The 21,227-nt window shown below is 39.2% G+C and overlaps 4 protein-coding genes and 2 pseudogenes across 4 annotated transcripts in view; 2 read left to right on the forward strand and 4 right to left on the reverse strand.

The window, feature by feature from the left end:
- Nucleotides 1-1,216, reverse strand: part of LOC104728726 (chaperone protein dnaJ 49-like) — a 7,798-nt gene extending 6,582 nt beyond the window's left edge. The window contains exon 1 of the mRNA XM_010447671.1: nt 1,194-1,216. Coding sequence (XP_010445973.1) covers nt 1,194-1,216 — 23 coding nt within the window. The remainder of the gene's footprint in view (nt 1-1,193) is intronic.
- On the forward strand, nt 1,738-5,440 carry LOC104725404 (annotated as a pseudogene).
- LOC109127414 (uncharacterized mitochondrial protein AtMg00810-like) lies at nt 10,031-11,230 on the reverse strand. The gene is made up of 2 exons (XM_019232061.1): nt 11,096-11,230; nt 10,031-10,975 (listed from the first exon to the last, which is right to left on the reverse strand). Exons 1-2 carry the CDS (start codon nt 11,228-11,230, stop codon nt 10,031-10,033), a joined length of 1,080 nt encoding a protein of 359 aa, XP_019087606.1.
- LOC104725405 lies at nt 12,703-13,783 on the forward strand. The gene is made up of 5 exons (XM_010444069.2): nt 12,703-12,920; nt 12,990-13,079; nt 13,162-13,269; nt 13,350-13,601; nt 13,682-13,783. The coding sequence occupies exons 1-5, from the start codon at nt 12,711-12,713 to the stop codon at nt 13,766-13,768; spliced, it is 747 nt and encodes a 248-aa protein (XP_010442371.1). The 5' UTR covers nt 12,703-12,710; the 3' UTR covers nt 13,769-13,783.
- On the reverse strand, nt 16,808-18,589 carry LOC104728727. The gene has a single exon (XM_010447672.1). It carries the CDS (start codon nt 18,587-18,589, stop codon nt 16,808-16,810), a length of 1,782 nt encoding a protein of 593 aa, XP_010445974.1.
- Nucleotides 20,075-20,927, reverse strand: LOC104728728 (annotated as a pseudogene).

The raw sequence follows: 21,227 nt of genomic DNA on the forward strand, positions 1-21,227 counted from the left end.
GAGAGTTTAGGTTTGTGAAAGCTGAGAGTTTAGGTTTGTGAAAACGAAAGGGTTTGGAGAGATAAACGTTAAGAGTTTGGGTTAGTGTTTAACAATGGTCGTTTATATTGACCTCAAGGTTTATGTGAGCTTTAATACTAAAGGTTAGACAAAGAGAATAAAGGTTTATTTAGCTAAAGACTAATGAGTGTTTTAGTACTAAAGAGATATACTTTTCAGTATATCTCTATGAATAGACCGATTGAAACACTTTTCAGTAAATCTTCTTGGGTAAACGTTTCAAAAAGCTGATCTTTAAAATTAATACTAAATTCAAACTCAATCATATAGGTTTTGGAAAATTTTACACACAAACTCAAACTCAACCACATGATCAAACAGCATAACAACACAAGGATTAAATTTAAGACACACACGGTTTTGGAAAATTTTAAACCCTTGAGCAAATTTTTAAACACACACAGTTCATCACTTATCAAATACAAAAACACACGGTTTGATGTTCAATTATTTTTACCGAACATCAAACATTCTCATCATCAAATACAAACATAACACATCAAGACAAAGACAAACATAACACTTCAATCCTTCTTACAATCTATAACACATAGACAAACATAACACTTAAACAATATAAAAAGCTACACATTCATCACAAACGCAAACTCAAACAAAACCAAACAACAACAATGAAAGCTAGAGTAGCATACCTTTACAAGTAAGAGAATCCAACGTGTGTCCACTTCACTTTAACCAATCTTCACTCTATAACAAAACAGACAAACACAAGATAACAAGAGCATAAAAATGTACTAATTTTTGAAAAAACTATCAGACAATAACTCGATTAAAACATAAACCCAATCACCCTCCAAAAAAATTCTCAAAACCGATTGAACATCAAACTAATCTCATAATCTACGCCTAATAAGTCAAATCGAAATAAAACATTTACAAATCTAACAATCAATCAATTAATCTGAAACCCTAACTAGTATAGACAACCAAAGTTTAATTTCAAATACATGCAATAAATCGGAAAGGAGAAGACGAACCTTCTATCTCCGATTCGGTAGCCAATGGATCTCACCGTTCCCTGTAGGCCACCAGAAGAATCCTCCGCCGTCGTTGTCCCACTAAAAGGAACCGTCGCCGTTGGTAGCTGTGAGAACCGAACAGTCGACTCTCACGATTGAGCCGATCTGGAAGCCATCGCCTCCGGGTGACCAACTATCCTCCAGTATAAGTTGGAAAAATCAAAGACTTAAACGGAAATCCATTGATTTTTCCGATTCAAGATGAATCGCCTCTTCAATCGTTTGTCTTCTGCGAGAGAGGAGAGAGAGAGAGTCAGGAGAAAGAGAGAAGAAATAGGAAAAAAAAAACATTTTATATATTCGCTCCAACCTACCACAGTATGCCACGTAGCATTCTTAACCCGTTGCTAAAATTGCTTCCCACAGCAACGATCCTCACCTTTGTGGACCCAGAATTGGGTTGTTTAATATTGTTTTAGGGCCCAAAAACATGAGTACCCATGAGTGGAGATGCTCTTATAGGGTTCGGAATATGAGAACCAACTGATAAATCAAACGGTTAACATTTTACTAATGACACGTGTTCCTTTTGCATCCGTCGATTAAAACCCAAAATGATTTCCCAAAAAAAAAAGAGTAATTCAAAACCCAAAAATAATCAGAGCAGTTGGCGCTTTCTTCCTCTGTTGATCGACACACTAATCATCAATGGCGATCAAATTCGTATCACTGTTGTTAACTCTCTTCTTCTTCTTCTACAATGCGATCTCAATTTCCCAATCCACAGGTTCGTTTGTGTTTTTCTCTTCACTAGCATTATTAATTGTACTCGACGGGGTTTTTGATTTTTTTTTGGAGTGTTTTCTCTTTACCGTAGATGAAGAATCTGGGCTCCCGAAATTTACATTCAGTTGGTCGGATGATAAGAGAAAGTTCAAATCTGGCGAAATCGCTGCGATTTCGATCAAAGTTGTCGGGAATTTCGAAAACCATGGCAACGCTTCGTTAGGTCAGAGAGCGTTTAAGCCCACAGTTACTGTAAACGGCAAAATCGGCAACAGTTGGTACATTTCTGGGGTTTGGCTACATCTCGGCGAAGATATTGGAAATTGGAAGATTTATTTTACTCCAATCATGGTTGGGATCTTCAACATCGTTATAGACGAAGACAATTTCAAAGTGTTGGATTCGTCGCTACACTTCGAAGTCGAAACAGGTTTCTTTGAGTTTTTTGATGTTCCTCGAAATTTTTGGATTAAAAGTAATCAGAGAGATTATACTAATAAATTTTTGTGAAGGGATGATGTACCCATCGGTATGTGTTGTGTCTTGGATGGGACTAAGGAATGTGTTTGAAGCCGGGAAGGTGATTGAGTTTCAGGGGTTTTCTTTGTCTCTTCTTTATGAGCCATGTTTGAGCAGGACCTTTGGATGTTTCCAATTGTGTGAGCATATGGAAGTCAGAGCTAAACACATGGCAGATGTTTTCTAAAATGGACATCTTCTTACACCAGAGAGATCGATTTGGAAACCTCGTTTCTGGTTTTTACGAATTCGATGCTGATGTGGTGGAAAAAGAGACTGGTTTGTCCATACCGGTATCAGATTTCCAGTTTGAGTATGTAGAGCCGGGGATTCAGTTTATGTCTTTTAGCCTCTTTTGAACCAGGAAATTTCTTGCTTACTCTTTCTGATATCAAGCAGCACAATGTGAGCATCTCTGGTATGCCACATGCGTATACAGTATATATAGGTCAGTGTTTGCCTAAACTGCTTTATGGTATGATGTTTTTCTTTTAGTCCTCTTATTTGTTTTCTTGACAGGTTATTGTGATGGATCAACAAGTATAGTAAATGGTTCAGGGATCAATGCTTCTATTGCTGGGGAGTCTCTTGGCTTCTCTATTTACTTGAATCGACTGATGCTTATGGTTACCCCTCGTCAGTCCAAGCGGATAGACTTCAGGTCAGAATCCTACTAGACGCTGATTCCTCATTTATTCTGCCAACCATACAGCCAAGAGACACCCTCAATGGTACAATTTCCTACTTTCCTTCTTCTGCCAACCATACAACCACAAGCCACAATTTCTTCACTTGTGGCTTATTTTGGCAAATGATTTAACAGGGAGTGGATCAAGTTACCTAACTGCTACCCCCTTGTATGAGCAACATGGCAGAAGAGTAAGAAGACTCTCTCTCTGCATTTGTGCGTATGCATACCTGATTAGGCCTAGAGACTTAAGGGGAGTTCTTTCTTGCAGGCTTCAGGTAACCTAGCGACTCAAGCGAGTATTTTCGACGTAACTTATACTGCAAAAAGGAGTGGAATCTATAAAATTCTTATATCATCTGGAAACATAGTCCTCAATGGAGGCCAGCCTTTCATCACGGAAGTATATGCAGGTATCCTGCTCCTTACCCGAATCTAGACAACTAGATATTTCCAATGTTTAGAGAGTGTCTAGTAAATTGGAAAAGGCCCATTCTCACTCTTGCTTTTCTCAGGTGAAGTTAATGTGGCGGCGTGTAGTGTGACCCAATTCAGTGGAAAAGTGCCAAAGCAAATCAAGAATGAAATTGTGGTGTTGCTCTTGGACGGCTTCTACAATCCTGTACCGTCACAACCGTCCCGTTTGAAGTTGGAGATCACCTCAGCTAATACTTCAAGTTTCACTACATGGGAATTTGTAGATAATAATGATGGGACCTATACTGGTAGTTATCTGGCCATGGAGGTGGGTACTTACCACATTTGCGTTTCCGTTGACAATAAACATATCCAACCTTGCCCCTTTGAAGTAAATGTGTACAGCTGTAAGTCCATTACTTTTCTTCTTTCACACCATGATTTGCATGTTTTTGAGATTCTGCCATGATTTCAGATGGATACTTTCCAAGAGCCTATAATGATCCAGTCAGTGTATGGGAAGATGAGTCAATATCTTTTAAACCACTGGAAAACGACTATTTTGCTGGCGGCAATGCGAGCATGCTCGGTTTCTCACAAGTGAGGATCGAAAGTTGCATTTCTTCTATGTTTTTGCAGATAGTTAAATCATCTGACGGCAGCAAAATCTTTGTCTGTAAACTGTTGTTTTCTATTTGTTTTTGGATGTTAGCCAGGTCATGGTTCTCTTCTGAGAGATGGAAACGTGCTTAGATACACGCCAATCAAGGACTTTTCAGGAAACGACTCCTTTCCTTATATAATAGCTGATATAAATGGAAACTTAGCCGCAGCTACAGTCTACATCTCTGTTCTTACTGCTCCTCCTCAGTTTGTCTCATTTTCCGGCGGATTACAAGCAACTGAAGATCTTATTAGTCCGAGATATGGGCAAGCATTCTTCGTCTTTTCTTGTTTACGTTAGTTTATCTTACTAATACTCCACTGCAGCTATAGTAATCCTGTTCTTGAATGTTATTACAGTGGCTTCTCTGGGTTGCAGATAAGCTACTCAGACCTGTCAGAGAACATTTCAGTTACAGTACAAGCACTTTCGGGATCGGTCATTTTATCTCCAATGCTGATGTAGTTTAGACTGCCTTCAAGTGGAAGACTCTCAGTTAGCAATGGAGGTGAAAATGGAAGGCTCTTAATCTTAGAAGGACAAGTAGGAGTTATCAATCCTGCACTTCAGTCCATTCAATATCTCGGGTATACATATATGGAATCACAGATAGTTATTATAGTATTACAAGAGTTTCAGATGCCACTCTCATTTTTATTCTTTGGTCTTGTCTGCCTCAGAAATGAGAATTTTGCTGGTGTTGATTCTCTTCGGCTGTCCACAAAGAACAAGAACGGGATCAATCATCTGGATGTTCCGGTTTTTGTTGAACCTGTAAATGATCCGCCGTTCATTAACGTTCCTCAATATATAATGCTGGAGAGTAACGGGAGTGAATCACTCATCTTTCACCCGGAAAGAGACAAGTTCAACTTTTCAGCTGGAGATCCAGATCTTGTTCATTTCCCCGGTAATGCTAACAATTTACAATTCACTCTTGATCACTTTCAAGCTAGCAACACATTTCTCTTTTTGAGTGATGAAAGCAAAATTTCAGGTGGTGATTCTCAATTTTTAGTAACGTTTTCTGTGGAAGTCACTGACGGGTTTCTGCTGACAAACTTACCGTCGGAGCTTATAAACTCTGTTATTCCTAGAATATAGATGCAGATCAGATCATACGTATCCAACTACGTCTTCTTTATAGAACAGAACAAATACAGTTTGCAATTGTTACAAACCAGAAACTTACTTGATGATTCTTTCTTTCTTACAAAACTGAAACGTATGTTGATAGAGGCTTGCAGAACGCAATCTCCTAAGACAGAATTTCACCCCTACTATGGTGTAAGTAGCTTTAGTGGGTGTCTATCTTGCAGGATACAACTATCGATCTCTGTATTGACACCTTACAAAGACCCTAGCAAACCTACTCTGAGATTTCCAGAAAATGATTTTAGAGAAGAAGAAGATTGAATCAAGTTCAATCTCTGTTTCTCTTGTTTGTGGTTCTCTCGTATTGTTTCTCTCTCTGCTACTCTGTTCTCGACAACTTCTCGTCTTTATATATTAAACCAAGAGATGCTTAAAGCAAGAGATGCTTAAACCAAGAGTTACTTAAACCAATGGATGCATCTCTTCTATCAACCGATGCTTACGTAAACTTTATAATATATGTTAACTATATTATAACCACCAACAATACCCCACATTTTCTTATTCAAACTCAACAATACCCCACATTTGAATAGAAAATAAGTTTCAACAATTTCTGAGAAAATAGAATCAATATGCATCGGTGAAGGTGTCTTTTGGACTTGAACCTTTCCTAGTAAACACTTATCGGATTAACTTTGTAGGTAGTGAACCCTTGTCTTGAACTAACCACGTTTCATAGCAAACCGAGACAACAAGTGAAACACATATATCATCAGCTCATTTCAAGTCTATACGGTTGTGTTCATTTTGGTCCTGAACAAATCCCAGCTTCGTGAGAGCTCTAGAGAATTTAGCCATATCAATTCTCATAGGTGCGACCACGACACCGACTCTCATATCGGTAACATTAATTAAGAATAGTCCATTCTATTCCACTTTTTAGAAAAGATATTAATATTATTAAGAATAAAATATTCATCCCTTTAATCTTCAATGGAAATACAAATTACTTCATAGGAATTAGAAATGTGTATTCTTCTCTTGAATCTTCCTCAGCCAGTTCGCCTCTTGAACCTAAACCATGGGATCTCCAATGTTGCTAGGTAAGGTTTCCACCAAGTGATGACTCATTGTGTTGGCTTTAAACCCATTCCCCTCGAAGTGAATACGACTTGCTCTTTCGGTAGGCGTTTAGTCAAAGGATCAGCCAAGTTTTCCTTTGATCTAATATAATCCAATAATATCACCTCATTGGAACACAATTTTCGTATTGTAGCATGTCTCCGACGTATGTGCCTTGATTTGCCATTGTAAATTTTATTTTTTCCTCTATTTAAGGCAGCCATACTATCACAATGGATACATAGTGCAGTTACGGGCTTTGGCCAGAAGGGAATATCTTCAATAAAATTTCTAAGCCATTCAGCTTCTTCCGCAGCTTTATCTAATGCGATAAACTCGGACTCCATTGTAGAGCGTGCAATACATGTTTGTTTAGATGATTTCCAAGACACAGCACCACCACCAAGTGTAAACACATAACCACTTGTGGATTTGCTATCTGTACTTCCAGAGATCCAATTAGCATCACTATATCCTTCTAATACAGAAGGAAATTTCGTGAAATATAGACCATAATTAATTGTATGCTTTAAGTATCTCAATACTCTAACCAAAGCATGCCAGTGATCTCTATTTGGATTACTTGAATATCGACTTAATCGACTCAAAGAATAAGCCAAATCTGGCCTTGTACAATTTGTAAGCCAAATCTGGCCTTGTACAATTTGTAATGTACATGTGGCTTCCAACGATTTGTGTGTATTGTAACTGCGACACACTTTCTCCTTCATTCTTTGACAGCTTGCATGTTGGATCAAACGGAGTAACTACCGGTCTATCATCAACGTGACCAAATTTCTTTAGAACTTTCTCCACATAATGAGACTGAGTAAGCGAGTAACCATTTGGTTCTCGTTTAATTCTAATCCCAAGAATTATGTCAGCCAATCCCATGTCTTTCATTTCGAAACTTTCACTCAACATCTTCTTTGTGGCATTGATAATGTCTTTACTTGTTCTCATTATCAACATATCATCCACATATAGACATACAATGATCGTATCAATTTTGGTTTGCTTAATGTACACACACTTGTCACACTCATTTATTGTAAAACCAAACGACCTCATTGTGTTGTCAAACTTCTCATGCCACTGTTTTGGGGCTTGCTTAAGTCCATACAAAGACTTCTTAAGCTTACAAACTTTCTTCTCTTGCCCTTTGACTATAAAGCCTTCGGGTTGTTCCATATATATTTCTTCATCTAGTTCACCATTTAGAGGGAGCTAAGCTTTCAATCGTTTCTTAATTCTCAAGCAAATAGTTGGTTCATAACACTTTGGGAGAGGAGAGTGCCCCGAGACTGTGGAGATGGAGCGCGGTGATCTCTACTTCATACGTTACAAGATTGTAAAAGGAGCAATCGAATCTGGCCAAATTGACTTTATATGAACTCAAAACATAGCATAAGTTTTGGGTGGTGCTAGTACCTTCTGTAGTTCTTCTGTTCAATGTTTATGATTTTGAGTTATATAGTGAAATTTTATATTGTATGAGTTTCCTTATGTCCTGATAGAAACTTGTCATTATGTGGCTCGTCCGTAGTTATCGTCATTGATCTTCTTAGAATGTCTTAATAAGTGTCCCAATACAATCTTCTTAAATTAACGAACCATCTTTTGCATCATCCGTCTTCTCTACACTCTACCAACCATTCTACGAGTGCGACCTTACAAATATCCGATTCTACACCAACTTTTCCTTCACTAAAATAATAAAAATGAGAACAAAAGGATAAATGATGGTGATTGTAAAGATTGAAATCCCTACATAAAATAGTACTAAAACTTAACCATATGTTAACCATGGCCGTAAATTTTTTTAAAATAAGATTAAGATGTTGCTGCAGCATATCTTATGCAAATCTTTGATCACCGGGTCCTTGATTGCCGTTGACACCAGCTGCTTGCAAGTCTTCACTTTGCCACCAGATAGAAAAAGAGCAAGATCCTCCTCTAGAATTGCAGCTGTTTGTAGTCTTTGTTCGCGCACGTCAACAGCCTGAAGACCGAACAAGGCATTAATGCAGCTTGGGGAGAACTCATACACCCAATCTCTAACAAGCACATCAACTGAGTTCCCTTCAACCTTAACTGCTGGAAGATTCGCCCAGAATTCGTAGACAACATCAGAATAATAAAACCCGATTTGAGTGACAGTTTTCAATGGACCAGCTTGATCAAGCAGATCCCTAGCTGGATCATCAACTCCCAGAGAGTAGCAAACCTCAGCGGCAATGGTTCGAGAAGCAAAGAAACCATACCTTCGAGCAGCCTCAGCAGATATGAACCGTTTTGAGTCAAATTCCTTTGAAGGGGCACCGCGAGACGAGGACACACCCTTGTCCTTGCCAAGAGACGGACGCTTGGAGTCGCGGCTGTCCGCATCAGCAGCTGGTTGTCATTTACGCAGCCGGGACGAGATTCCCTGATTTGACAGAGTAGGCAAAGGGACATCACCAGTGAGATCAACCACCGGATAACGAGATCTTGTCCTTCTTGGTAGAGAAGACGAAGAGTCGCATGTGTCGTGATCCGCTTCGACAGACATCGGCCTGGGAGAAGGATTCTCAGGCACTGGAGGCACTGTAGTTGCTTCATCGCGGGGTTCGTAGATGACCATCACCGTTGTAGGATCAATCGGAAAATAGGGAGACGGCGGTGGTAGGGCTGACGGAGGGGTGTGAAGCTCCTCATCTGAGTGGAATCATAGTGGAAACCGCTAAACACAGATTTCATGGTGATCAAGAGTTAGAGAGCAAAATCAGAGGAGAAAAAAAAATAGAAGCTTAATCGACAAAGATCTGAAATCGCAAGGATGAGAGAAACTCAAAAACCCTAGCCGCTCCTTTTATACACCCTCATGAACCTTAATGGACTGTGAAGCCTCGGCCCATCAACCAACTCCACCCTGAAAACACTCAACGAATTTGTTATGGTACATCGAATACTTTTCCCTTTTTTAATCTCAAGAGCATTAATCATAGGATCCTAATAAATCAGATTCTCCACCTCAGTAAGGAAAACTGTATCTGGTCACGACTCAAATCATCAAATACACACATCCACTAACAATGAACGTGAAGGCACCCAGATCGAGAAAAACACATGTGAGCAAAACAAGATTTTTTTTTGTTATATCTTTTTAAAAAAAAAAAAAATTTAAACACAAAACACAGTATTAACCGTACCTTTGCTGTGTTAACCACTTGTTCAGAACATTTGCTAGGAGCTATCACAACCTCTTGAATTGTTGAAAATCAGATACTTAGTGCAAGTGGTTAGTCTTTCACACTGCCATGCCTTTAGTCTGCAATCCAACCCAAACATGTTAAGGCAGCTGGATTGGTTAACGCATAATTTTTTTATATATATATATATACATATATATATATATATATATGTGTGTGTCTCAGCCTTCTCTTAGTTGTTTCACCGACATGTATAATAGTGACATCATGAGAAATTCGCCACCAAATCAGAGTTTTCCTCTAGAGAATGTATGTATGTGTCTCTTCACAGCTCTTTGACCTTCTTAAACATGACAACATTTGACAGGATGGATAGACCGGCATGACAGGCAGCTATTTCCCACGATTGCTTTCAGAGTGCTAATCTTCTATATATTCTAGGATTTCCATGACCTGTCCTAGCACATGTTCCTGTCTCTGATCAACACATCTTAGGTAAAACAGGTTAGAACTCACAAACACCAATGGACTTCCTCAGATTTACAAATCTGTTGAAGTCCAGAGGTTTGGTAAACAAATCAGTTAACTGCAAATCAATGCTCACGTGGTCAATCTCGATCAGTTTCGCCTCAACTAGTACACGAACAAAGTGGTGTCTAATATCTATATGTTTGGTTCGTGAATGCTGAACATGATTCTTTGAAATATTTATTGCGCTCAAGTTATCACAATGAATTAAAAGAGGATCAGATTCCATACCATAATCAGAGGCCATTTGTCGCATCCACAGAAGTTGTGTGCAACAGCTTCCTAGCGCAATGTACTCAGCTTCAGCAGTTGATAGAGAGACACTGTTTTGTTTCTTGTTGTGCCATGAGATAAGATTGTTGCCCATGAAGAAGCAATCTCCACTTGTGCTACGACGATCATCCACAAAACCTGCCCAATCAGCATCACAATATCCACTCAGACTGGTGTTGGTATCCTTGGTATAATAGATGCCAAAGTCCAATGTCCCTTTGATGTACTTGATGATCTTCTTTACAGCCAATAAATGCAACATCTTAGGCTTGGCATGATAACATGCACAAATCCCTAATGACAGACATATGTCTGGCCGACTAGCAGTCAAATACAACAAACTTCCAATCATTCCTTTGTATAGTCTCTCATCTACATCCTCCCCTTCTTCTTCCTTGGAGAGTTTGTCGTTTGCGCCCATTGGGATCTTTGCTTCTTTACTCTTATCCAAGCCAAAGCGTTGTACAAGCTCCTTAGCATAAGTACTTTGAGAAACAAAGATCACATCAGCTGATTGTTCAACTTGCAATCCCAAAAAGTACCTTAGCTCTCCCACCATACTCATTTCGAACTCCTGAGACATGCTTTCCACAAACTGTTTTACAAGCGGCTGACACGTGGAGCCAAAGACAATATCATCCACATAGATCTGAACAAACATCAGATTATTGTTGTTGTTGAGAACAAACAACGTTTTGTCAACACTCCCTCGACTGTATCCGTGATCCATCATAAACGTAGTCAATCTCTCATACCATGCTTATGGTGCCTGCTTTAGACCATACAGAGCTTTCTTTAGTCGATAAACATGCTCAGGGTGCTGCGAGTTCTCAAAGCCCTTTGGTTGCTCAACATAAACCTCATCTTGCAGTATTCCATTTAGAAAGGCACTTTTAACATCCATTTGATGCAAAGTGAACTTAAGAGCACATGTCATACCAAACATAAACCTGATTGACTCCAACCTTGCCACCAGAGCAAAGGTTTCACCAAAATCAACTCCCTCAATTTGAGAATAACCTTGAGCTACCAACCTTGCTTTGTTCCTTACAATGCAGCCACTAGCATCACTCTTATTCTTGAATACTCACTTTGTTCCTGCGACGTTGACATCAACAGGACGTTGAGTGAGCTCCCAAACATCACTTCGTTCAAATTGTTCCAACTCATCTTGCATAGCAGCAACCCAAAACTCATCACGAAGCGCCTCCTTGTGATTCTTGGGCTCAATGGAAGAAACAAAACATGCAAATTGCACTACATCAGAGTCCTGAGAGACAGACTCTGGAACAACAGCCTTTTGTTTCTTCCGAGCCAACTGAGCAAAATAAATATGCTTCCCTATGGTAACACTACAACAAATATGTACATTGATAGCAGACGGATATAGCTCATTTTCCGTCACTGCTATGAAAGATGAGATTTTTTTTCGCTTACTTTTTAATAGCATCTTATTAACGCTATGATAGGAAAATTATGTAGCGGGAAACAAAAGTGACTTTTGTCCGCCAATACTTAGTGAAATTATTCACTTAATCGCCAAATAAAAAAAAAACCCAAAAACTCGACACACTCTCTCTCTCTCTCTCGTTACAACCTAAGCTCAACCTAAGAAGATTTCTTCTTCTAAATTCTCTGTGTGTGCTCAAATTCTTCTAAATTTCTTATCAATTCTTCAGTTTTATCGCCGTTTGTGAAAAGCCCCAATTTCGCCGTTTGTGAAAAGCCCCAATTTCGCCCTAAATCTCCATATCCATCGCAATTGATAGCTCGAATCCATTTTTGAGGCATGTCTTTCTTCTTCCTCCTAATTTCGTTATTTGTTTCGATTATTTGTGATTTCAAACAGCTTTTGATTTCGATAAGGGTCAGATTTAGTTATCTGTTTTGTTAGGGTTCGATTTATCTAGATTTATTTCGTTATCTGTTTTTTAGGGTTCGATTATTTACAGATTTTGAGAATGTGGAGTTTCGAATCCATCTGTTTTGTTAGGGTTCGATTATTTACAGATTTGACTCAAAAATAGCTTTTGGATTTGAGTATTTGCGCCTTCATAAACTGAACGATTTTTTTTTTTTCCCAAGTGTTGGTGATTGAAATGTTGGGGAACTGAAGCTTCTCATTTCTCTGTACTCACACAACAGGTTAGTATCACTCAACCAATAGTTAAACATTATTATTACACACGAATATTGGTGATTGCTATGTTTTGTCCTTTGAGTCTGATTCGTATAAATAGTGATTAGATTAGTGAGATTTTACACAGTTAGATATTGGTTTAAGAGCATCTGTATGTGTCTGAAGTAGTGCAGTATTGTCTGAATTGTTGCTTAATGTGAGCTTTGTATAATATGTATCTCTATNATGGTGTGAGTGTAAGTGAATGCAGGCAAGGTTTGAGCTTGATGAAGATTGGCAAAGGATATCTGTGATTCACCAGATGGGACATTTGTGGCGATCACACAAGTCTGTCACGGTGAAGGCTATAAATTTGGCTGCAAATAACCAAGAGAGGATGAATTTGAGACCACCAAATATTGGTCCTGTTGATTGGCAAAAATTTGTCAAACTCAAAACTAGTGCTGCATTTAAGGTAATTACTTGTGATTATAATTGTTTAGTAGTTGATTGGTGATTAGTAATTAACATGTTTCATTATTAGGCCGTGAGTGAGAAATATAAAGCAAAAAGAAAGAATCAGATACCTCACACCACTAGTCGTAAAGGGATCAGCAGACTAACAGAAGAAATGGCAAGCATATATACTACAACTATGTTGTTTATTATTATACATAGTGCTTGTACTGTTACTGAAATTTTGTTTTCTGGAACAGAAAGCTGAAAGTGAAGATCCTTCCAGCGTGACAAGACTAGATGTTTGGATCAAGTCTCGCACCAAAAAGGATGGTACACCAGTAGATACGAATGCAGCTGATTTGATTGTAAGTCTGAATAGAGTTGTACACCAGTAAATAGTGTGTTATCGACTAGTAAAACCTGAAACTGTCTTTATGTTTTTCAGCAAAAAGCAGCTGAAATTGGTGGAAGTGATGCTCCAGCATTTTTAACAAATCCAGATGAAGATCACCTCGCCAAGCTTTTAGGACCTGACAATTCTGGTAGGCTGAGGGCAATGGGTAGAGGCATGAGTAAGACCAAATTAGCTTGTTTACAAATGCAGAGCAAGTGTATGGCTGAAATGGAAGAGCGGCAAGTAAAATTAGTAAAACAGGTCAATGCCTTGGAAAGTGAACTTGGCAGAATCAAGAATCAGGTTAGATACTTAAGAGTTCTCTACTATTCATCAGCCAGTTAGAGTAATATAAATTGATGTTATTTTTGTTTATGTTACAGAGACCAGAAGCTGAAATGGATGAAAACTCAGCTGCAAGAGTAACATATTCTTACTTCTTTTCATATCAGCTAAGTGATTCTTCTTAGTGTCGTTTATGATTCTTAGTTGCTCATGAAATTGTTGCAGAGTGTAAACAAAAGAGCACATCCTAAGTGTGTGTTTGTTGATTGGTCTGACATTGATGAAAATGTTGGTGAGGGTCGGATTCTTTCTTCTGATCCGGATGACATAGTGAATGACTGTCGTCTTGGCCCTTATGATCTCAAAGTGTTAGTTGAAGCTGCATATAAACCAGATGCATTTCTATGGAGACCTGCACAAAAGATCTTTCATATGAAAGAAGCTGTTGGACATATAATCGCATGGCCAACTGATAAGTGTAGACTGGTAGACAACAACATCCAAATGGAAGACATTGCCCCTATGGTATTTATAATTTCTAGCAATGTGTTAGCAATGTATTACCCCTGTCTATAATGCTAATTAATTATATTGGATTTGTTTACTGATTGTGTTTAACAGGGTATACAAGGAAACAAATGTAAACTATTGGATTTGTCTAAGGGTGACGTCATTGTTGCTGAGGGGCGTTGGGAGACACAAGAACCAAGTGCGTTGGTTAACGGAATTCCTCTTGGACCAAAAGCAGTTAAAGTATTTGTGGATTCAGTAAAGCAGCCTGATACATCACTATGGAGACCTACAGCTGAAATGTCATTTCTTGAGGACTGTTTGATGGCTTACGTATCTTGGCCCCTGAGTAAGGTTGATTTTGAAAATCCCTCAACTCCAACTGGTCAGAATGCTACATCACATGCTTCTTTGTCTGCATCAAAGGCCAAGTCTGCAGCCACAGCTTCTAAGTCTGCTACAGAGTCCAAAACTTCAGCAACAGCTTCAAAGGCTGCATCGCAGGCCAAATCTGCATCTATGTCTTCTAAGTCTGCATCTGGTTCTGAGTCTCCTGTTGATGATGCAACGGGTCCAATATCACCAATAAAGAATACTTTACCATCACAGTCTCCTCTCAGGAAGTCTCCAGTAAGTGTTTTCATATGTTATGAAGTTGTTTTTGTTAATTATATGATGACTGATGGTTTATATTGTAAACATGGCAGCGCATTAATAAAGTTATTTCCAAGGAGAATAAGAAGTGCAAGTTGATGGATTTAACTGAAAAGAATAGGGTTGTGGCTGAAGGACGATGGGGAACAAATGATCCAGAACATAAGGTTCACTTTACTCGCTTGGGTTCTAATGCAGTTAAAGTGTGGATAGATGTTGTGAAGGTGAAAAATGTAAAAGTTTGGAGGCCATCCGATGAAATAGAGATTATTGAAGATGCACTTAGCTCCTGCATTGCTTGGCCAGAGAACAAGGTCATTATGTCTTAAACTGATGGTTTTATTGTGTAATGTTAAGTACTTGAGATTGCTTGTTTATTTTGGATGTTCTTGAGACTTTGATGGTAAACTGATGTTCTTGAGACTTTTGTTATGTATTTTGGATCTGAGACGTTTATTAATCAGATTTTATGAGATTTTATAAAACAGGTTATGTGTGCTATAATCACATATCAGAAAATGCTATAAAAGTACAGGTAAACGTTATGATAAAAGAATATACCATAGCACAGTAAACAAGATAAAACAGCATTTCGCAACAGCTATATTAGATATGTATAACATAGCACGAAAAATTAAATATTGTATAAATTTTTGCAAAATTATAATCTTGATAATACAGCAGTTTATTAGAGCTATGCTATAAAACTATAACATAGCACGAAAAAACAAATGTTGTATAAATTTTTTCAAAATTATGATCTTGATAATATAGCAATTTCTTAAAGCTATGTTATATTTTTATAACATAGCATACGTAATAAGTGCTATTGTATATGGGGTACATATAATAACAGTGCCCTAAAACAGCGCTCATGAAAACGCTATCAAAGACCTATGATAGCGTTTTTCTCTGGTTAACAATGTGCATATTTGTTGTAGTGTAACTCTACCCCCCTGAATCGCACCTATAACATCAGTAGAGGAGTGATTCCTATGAACCTGAGAAGGCACAGGATCCGAACCAGATGGTGATACAGGCGTGTCAGAGACAACAGGACTGGCAGCTTCTGGCACATACTTCTCAGCATCAGTTACCAGGTCCGTGTCGGAGACAATAGGGACCAATGCCACTCGTAGGAATGAGGTGTCGTCAAACACTACATTGACAGTCTCCTGAACAGATCTCAGACGTTTGTTGTAGACACGAAAGGTAGTGCTATGTCCATAATAACCCAAAAAGATACTTTCATCACTTTTCGAGTCAAACTTACCCAACTGATCCTTATCATTCAGTATATAACACATGCATCCAAACACATGGAAATAGTGCACAGTTGGAGACTTCCCTTTCCAAAGCTCATAGGGAGTCTTACTGGTCCTTGGGCGAACATGCACACGATTGATGATGTAGTAGGCTGTGTTCACAGCTTGATCCTAGAACCGATGAGGCACTTGATTTCCATGTAGCATAGCTCGTGTCATTTCTTGCAGCGTTCTATTCTTACGTTCGACAACACCATTCTGTTCCGGCGTTCTTGGTGCAGAGTACTGATGAGTAATTCCTTGATGTCCACAGAATTGCTCAAACTTGTCGTTTTGAAACTCACCACCATGATCGCTTCGAATGGTTTCGATTGAGCACTTCTCACTTTTAATTTGCAAGGCAAGAATACGAAAACACTCAAGAGTATCAGATTTATCACGAAGAAACCTTACCCAGGTGTAGCGAGTGTAGTCATCCACCATCACAAAGATGAATCGTCGACCAGAGATACTCTGAACTTGTGTAGGCCCCATCAGATCCATGTGAACCAACTGTAAAGCATGACTTGTGCGAATATCTGTCAGAGACCCATGAAATGCTTTGATCTGTTTTCCCTTGTTGCATGGACCACATACAAAGTGTGGATCACCTTTCAGCTTTGGCAGTCCGCGTACAACTTCTTGGTTTGCCAATTTCAACATTGTGCGCACATTCAAATGACCAAGTTTCTGGTGCCACAGCTCTGTGTCTAACTCAACAGTGGCATTAAAACATGGCATTTCTGATATCCACATTTAGCAATTATTCCCAGATCGTTTACCTCTGAGTTTGACAGACCCTTGTTGATCAACAGCTTTGCAATCCTTCTTGGTGAAAGTAACATCTAAGCCCTCATCACACAGTTGACTGACACTGATCAGATTGGCCTTCAATCCATCTACCAGGAACACATCATTCATTTGGGGTTGAGTGTCACCACTAGTTGCACCCTTCCCTCGAATTGTCCCCTTTCCTCCATCTCCAAACGTGACTCTTCCAGCAGCAACATCTTCTATGTGAGACCAATTTTTGAGAGCCCCTGTCATGTGTCTGGAGCATCCGCTGTCAAAAGACCACGTGGCCTGTTCAACTTCAGTTCTATTTGCTGCGTGTGCAACATGACAATAGAGATCATCTTTTCTAACAAACCCTTCCCTAACTCTTCTAACAGTTGGGTAGAAGCTACCATTCTGCACTAGATTTGTCACACGATTCTGAAACTTCAAGCACTGGGCCTTGTAGTGATTTAGATGACCACAGTACCAGCATCCTTTTCTCCTGCTGAGACCAACAGGTCGCTGAGCAGCATGGGGATAGCTTTGTGGACCATACAACTGTCTCCCCGGCATCTCACACTGCATAAACATCTGCCTGGGATGCAAGGTTACCTTAGGGACCTGATTATGAAATCCGTTTGGTGCAACAGGTTGTGCTTTGAGTTTTGGCTCAGAGTTCTGCGCTTTAACAAACTGTGTGGACTTGTCAGAGTTGATTCCTTGATAACCCAGACCCCACTTTGCAGTGCTTGATTGTCCAGTACTGAGCAAGAAGTCCAGATCTTTAGTTCCTTTACTCAACATCCTGATGCTCTTCAGCTGTTCTTCCAATTGCTTCTCAAGACGCAGAGACTTGGCTTTTTCTTCACTCAGTTCCTTAGAAAACATTGCAATGTTCATCTGAAGCGTATTTCTTTCGGCAAACAACTCACTGTTATCTTGAGTCTTTTGCACAATCGGTTGAATAAGAAAACTTATTTGATCTTCCATTGACAGGCCAGCCTCCTCCCCATCTGAGTCTGACTCAATTTTCTTGTCAATGTCTTTTTGCAACAACATAACTTCATCTTCTTCATCTTCCTCGATTACTCCCAGCAGAGCCACAAAGTTGTTCAAAATTTCACTTTTGTTATCTTCTTCATGAGAATCACTTTCACTCCATGTGATGTAGGACTTCTGATTATTTCCTTGGGAGGGACAATCAGTCTTGGTATGACCAAAACCTTTGCATCCATAACATTGCAGTGAGTGCTTCCGTTTGTTGTTTGGACATTCAGCCTTGTAATGACCATATCCTTCACACTCAGCACACTGGCGTTCTGACTTTTCATTCTTCCTGAACCCCTTGGCAGAATCTGCACTTGCAAGTGATGGAGTTCCCTTCCGCTGACCTCTTTCCATCTTGCAAAAATACTTCTTAACCAACAGACCAACCTTCTCTTCGTGCTCAAGCTCCTGCGATTCAACAAGCTTCTGTTCTTCTGCAGCTTTAAGAGCAAATGACTTAGCATTCATTTTCTCTTTCTTCTTTAGTTGCATCTCAAACGCCTGCATCATCCCAACAACCTTATTGTACTTGAGCTCATCAGAATTAAGAGACACATCAATTGCAGACATGTGCGGTTGAAACTTGTCAGGTAAACTTCTAAGGAATTTCTTGACCAGTTTCTTGTCCTTGTATCGTTTACCCAAAACGACAGACTCTTGAGCAATACCCCTCAACCGGCTACTATAATCCGCCACAGATTCGGTTTCAGTCATTTGCAGATTCTCAAAGTCAGACGCAAGATTGTCCAACCTTGTCGCCTAACACTACAAGTTCCTTCAAAAGTCACGACCAGAATGTCCCACGCCTCTTTAGCTGACACACAACCTTGAACTTGGTTGAAGATATCTCTTTGCAAAGATTTGAAGATGACTGACAACGCTTGCGAATTGTGTTTGGCCTCAGCCTTTTCTTCAGCTGTCCACTTCTTTCTGTGTTTTTGCACCAATTCACCATCTTCATTCTTCTCAGTTGGATGAGACCAGCCGTCCTCCACTGCAAACCACGCTTCCATGTCAATGCTTGAGATGACCTGCTGGATCGAGACTTTCCAGTAACCGAAGCATTCCGGATCCAGTTTCAATGGCCCTTGTAAAGTAACAACCTCCAGTGATTTCTCCATACCCTAGTCGCAAGATCTCACCTGTTGAAAAAGATATCAGACTTTTTATCAGGTGTCTGCTCTGATACCAATTGTTAAGCTATAGAGATAACACAACACACAAAACTACACTTGGAACGCGCCAAGCAAACGCTTTTAATAAATCTTATAAAAATCCACGTTTCTTACAAGACTTGAAAAATAAAGCTCACTCTTCTATCTATCTAACACAACACCTTGTGTAGATCTAAAAGAGTATACTACACACACTCACCTTCAAAGCCTTTTGTATTTGCTTGAAGGTTTACAAATCTCACAAACTTTATCCCACGAGTGCTAACTCTTTTTGCGGCTAGCCCTCGTCATTTTATAACCCCACAAACAATCTCTAACCTAGATCTTTCTGAATCCTAACTAAAAGGAAATATTCCTTATCTCTAAGAAAATATCTTCCCTTCTCTCTTCTTATCAAATATACTCTCAATATCTTCGAGTATATCTTGATTCCTTCTTCCTTCCTTCTCACGCATCTTGTCATCGTATCAACAATACTTCTCCACATCAGCACGTCATGCCACGTCAGCATATCAGCCCTATGAGACACTTCACAGCTGCCTGTTCCCTTCACAGCTGCATGTTCCCTTCAGAGCTCTGTTGCACTTTCAAGTAGTGTTTTGTTTGTTGGTATATAGAGACATCGCTGAAACTTTGGGCAAGCAGAATAAGTAGCTGTCACCAGATATTAACAGTTTTATGCCGTTCGAGGTAGAGAATGCTAGAAGTTGATGAAACTGAGCTATCACAATTACAAACAATCAAGAAATCTCATGGAATGGGCAAAAGAAATGCATTAACAAGAAAACCAGAGAATTGCTACGATGACAGTCATGCTTCTTGTTGTAAATGCTCATGAACTGATTCTATAGAATTACCTTTTTGGTTAGCTACCAATGCAAATTCAATAGTTTCAGATAATATATACAAGTTGATTTGTAATTCCTATTTTGATCTGAGAAGATTAATGAAAAGAATTGTTTTTGAAATAAACCAACAAATACAACACAAAACATAGAACCAAAAACACAAACGTTATACAGTATTACATAACTGAACTGAAGCTCAAAGACAGTGATCGAGGTTTTCCTGAGTTGATCAATATCCAGCTCTTGATCGAAATCCAAGTTAACTTGAGTAAAAGAGTTGTTGTTATTGTCGGTAACGCAGAAGCTTTCACAAAGCGGGAGGTGATCTGATCTTGGTCTTCAGGTAAATCGCCAGTGAAGACCGTGTCCGCTATGAGAGAATCATCATCTGGACAAGTGGACTGTTCATCGATAGCATGAGGAGGAGGGATGCAACAAATTATTGGAGAAGTAGACTGAAGATGATTAAGGGTTTGATTCAGCTCTTGAGTTGCGCCGTCTAAGATAAAATTGCTTTTCTCGTTGTTCTTCAGGTCCTCGTGATCATTAACGAAAGCTTGATTATTATTAATGAAAGAAGCTTCATCCGCACGCAATTCCTTGAGATTACCCAACAACGTCCACATGGAATCAATTGCATCACTAATCTCTCGCGAATTCTCCGATCTGATAAGCCTCTCGTTGTTCCACCAAAACCCTAACCCTAGATCCTTACGAGTCAAATAGATACCAACGTCCTCCCTCATCGCTTTGTCATCCTCGGGATTAGGAACAGGAACATGACGTTGTCCCGAGAGAAAAGCAGAGACAACGCCATCGACGGAGGAGTGACCGAAGGAGTAGAATGAGAAGTTGGACTCAGATGAAGGAGGAGTCGCTAAGACAGCGATTTGTGCGCCCGAGAGAAGACAAAGTTGAGAAGCTTTACTGAAGAGTCTGTTGACGTTTGACACAGATAGGTCCTAGCGAGTTCTTCTTCATGATCTTCTTAATCTCAATCTTCGTCTTCATTCCCCCTTTCTTGACCATTCTTTTTTTTTTTTTTTTTTGTTTCTTACAATGAGAGAGAGAGAGATTAGAGAGTTTTTTTTGTTTCTTACAATCAGTGAGAGAGACTTTTCTTTTGTTGTGATTTGCCAAATATCCTTTATATGATTTCCTAATTTGTAGTAAAAGGAAAAAGAAATAACCAAAACCTAAACCCTCACATCAAAACCGATAACAAACATAATTAATTTACTAAACCGAATTAATCCATTGCTACGTCGGTTCAAATAAAATCGAATGGGCTTAAAGGCCCACACATTTGTTGGGCTCGATATGAACCCT

The sequence above is a fragment of the Camelina sativa genome, chromosome 11, assembly GCF_000633955.1.
Source record: "Camelina sativa cultivar DH55 chromosome 11, Cs, whole genome shotgun sequence".
Classification (NCBI taxonomy): Eukaryota; Viridiplantae; Streptophyta; class Magnoliopsida; order Brassicales; family Brassicaceae; genus Camelina; species Camelina sativa.

Bases quoted from the DNA above. Each gene is read 5' to 3' on its own strand.
- LOC104725405 (XM_010444069.2), top strand. From the start codon at position 12,711: ATGCAGGCAAGGTTTGAGCTTGATGAAGATTGGCAAAGGATATCTGTG. The intron at 13,270-13,349 runs GTAAGTCTGAAT...TATGTTTTTCAG, and splicing joins CGAATGCAGCTGATTTGATT to CAAAAAGCAGCTGAAATTGG. The intron at 13,602-13,681 runs GTTAGATACTTA...TTTATGTTACAG, and splicing joins TTGGCAGAATCAAGAATCAG to AGACCAGAAGCTGAAATGGA.
- LOC109127414 (XM_019232061.1), bottom strand. From the start codon at position 11,230: ATGGATGTTAAAAGTGCCTTTCTAAATGGAATACTGCAAGATGAGGTT. The intron at 10,976-11,095 runs GCACCATAAGCA...ATGTTTGTTCAG, and splicing joins CTCTGTATGGTCTAAAGCAG to ATCTATGTGGATGATATTGT.
- LOC104728727 (XM_010447672.1), bottom strand. From the start codon at position 18,589: ATGACTGAAACCGAATCTGTGGCGGATTATAGTAGCCGGTTGAGGGGT.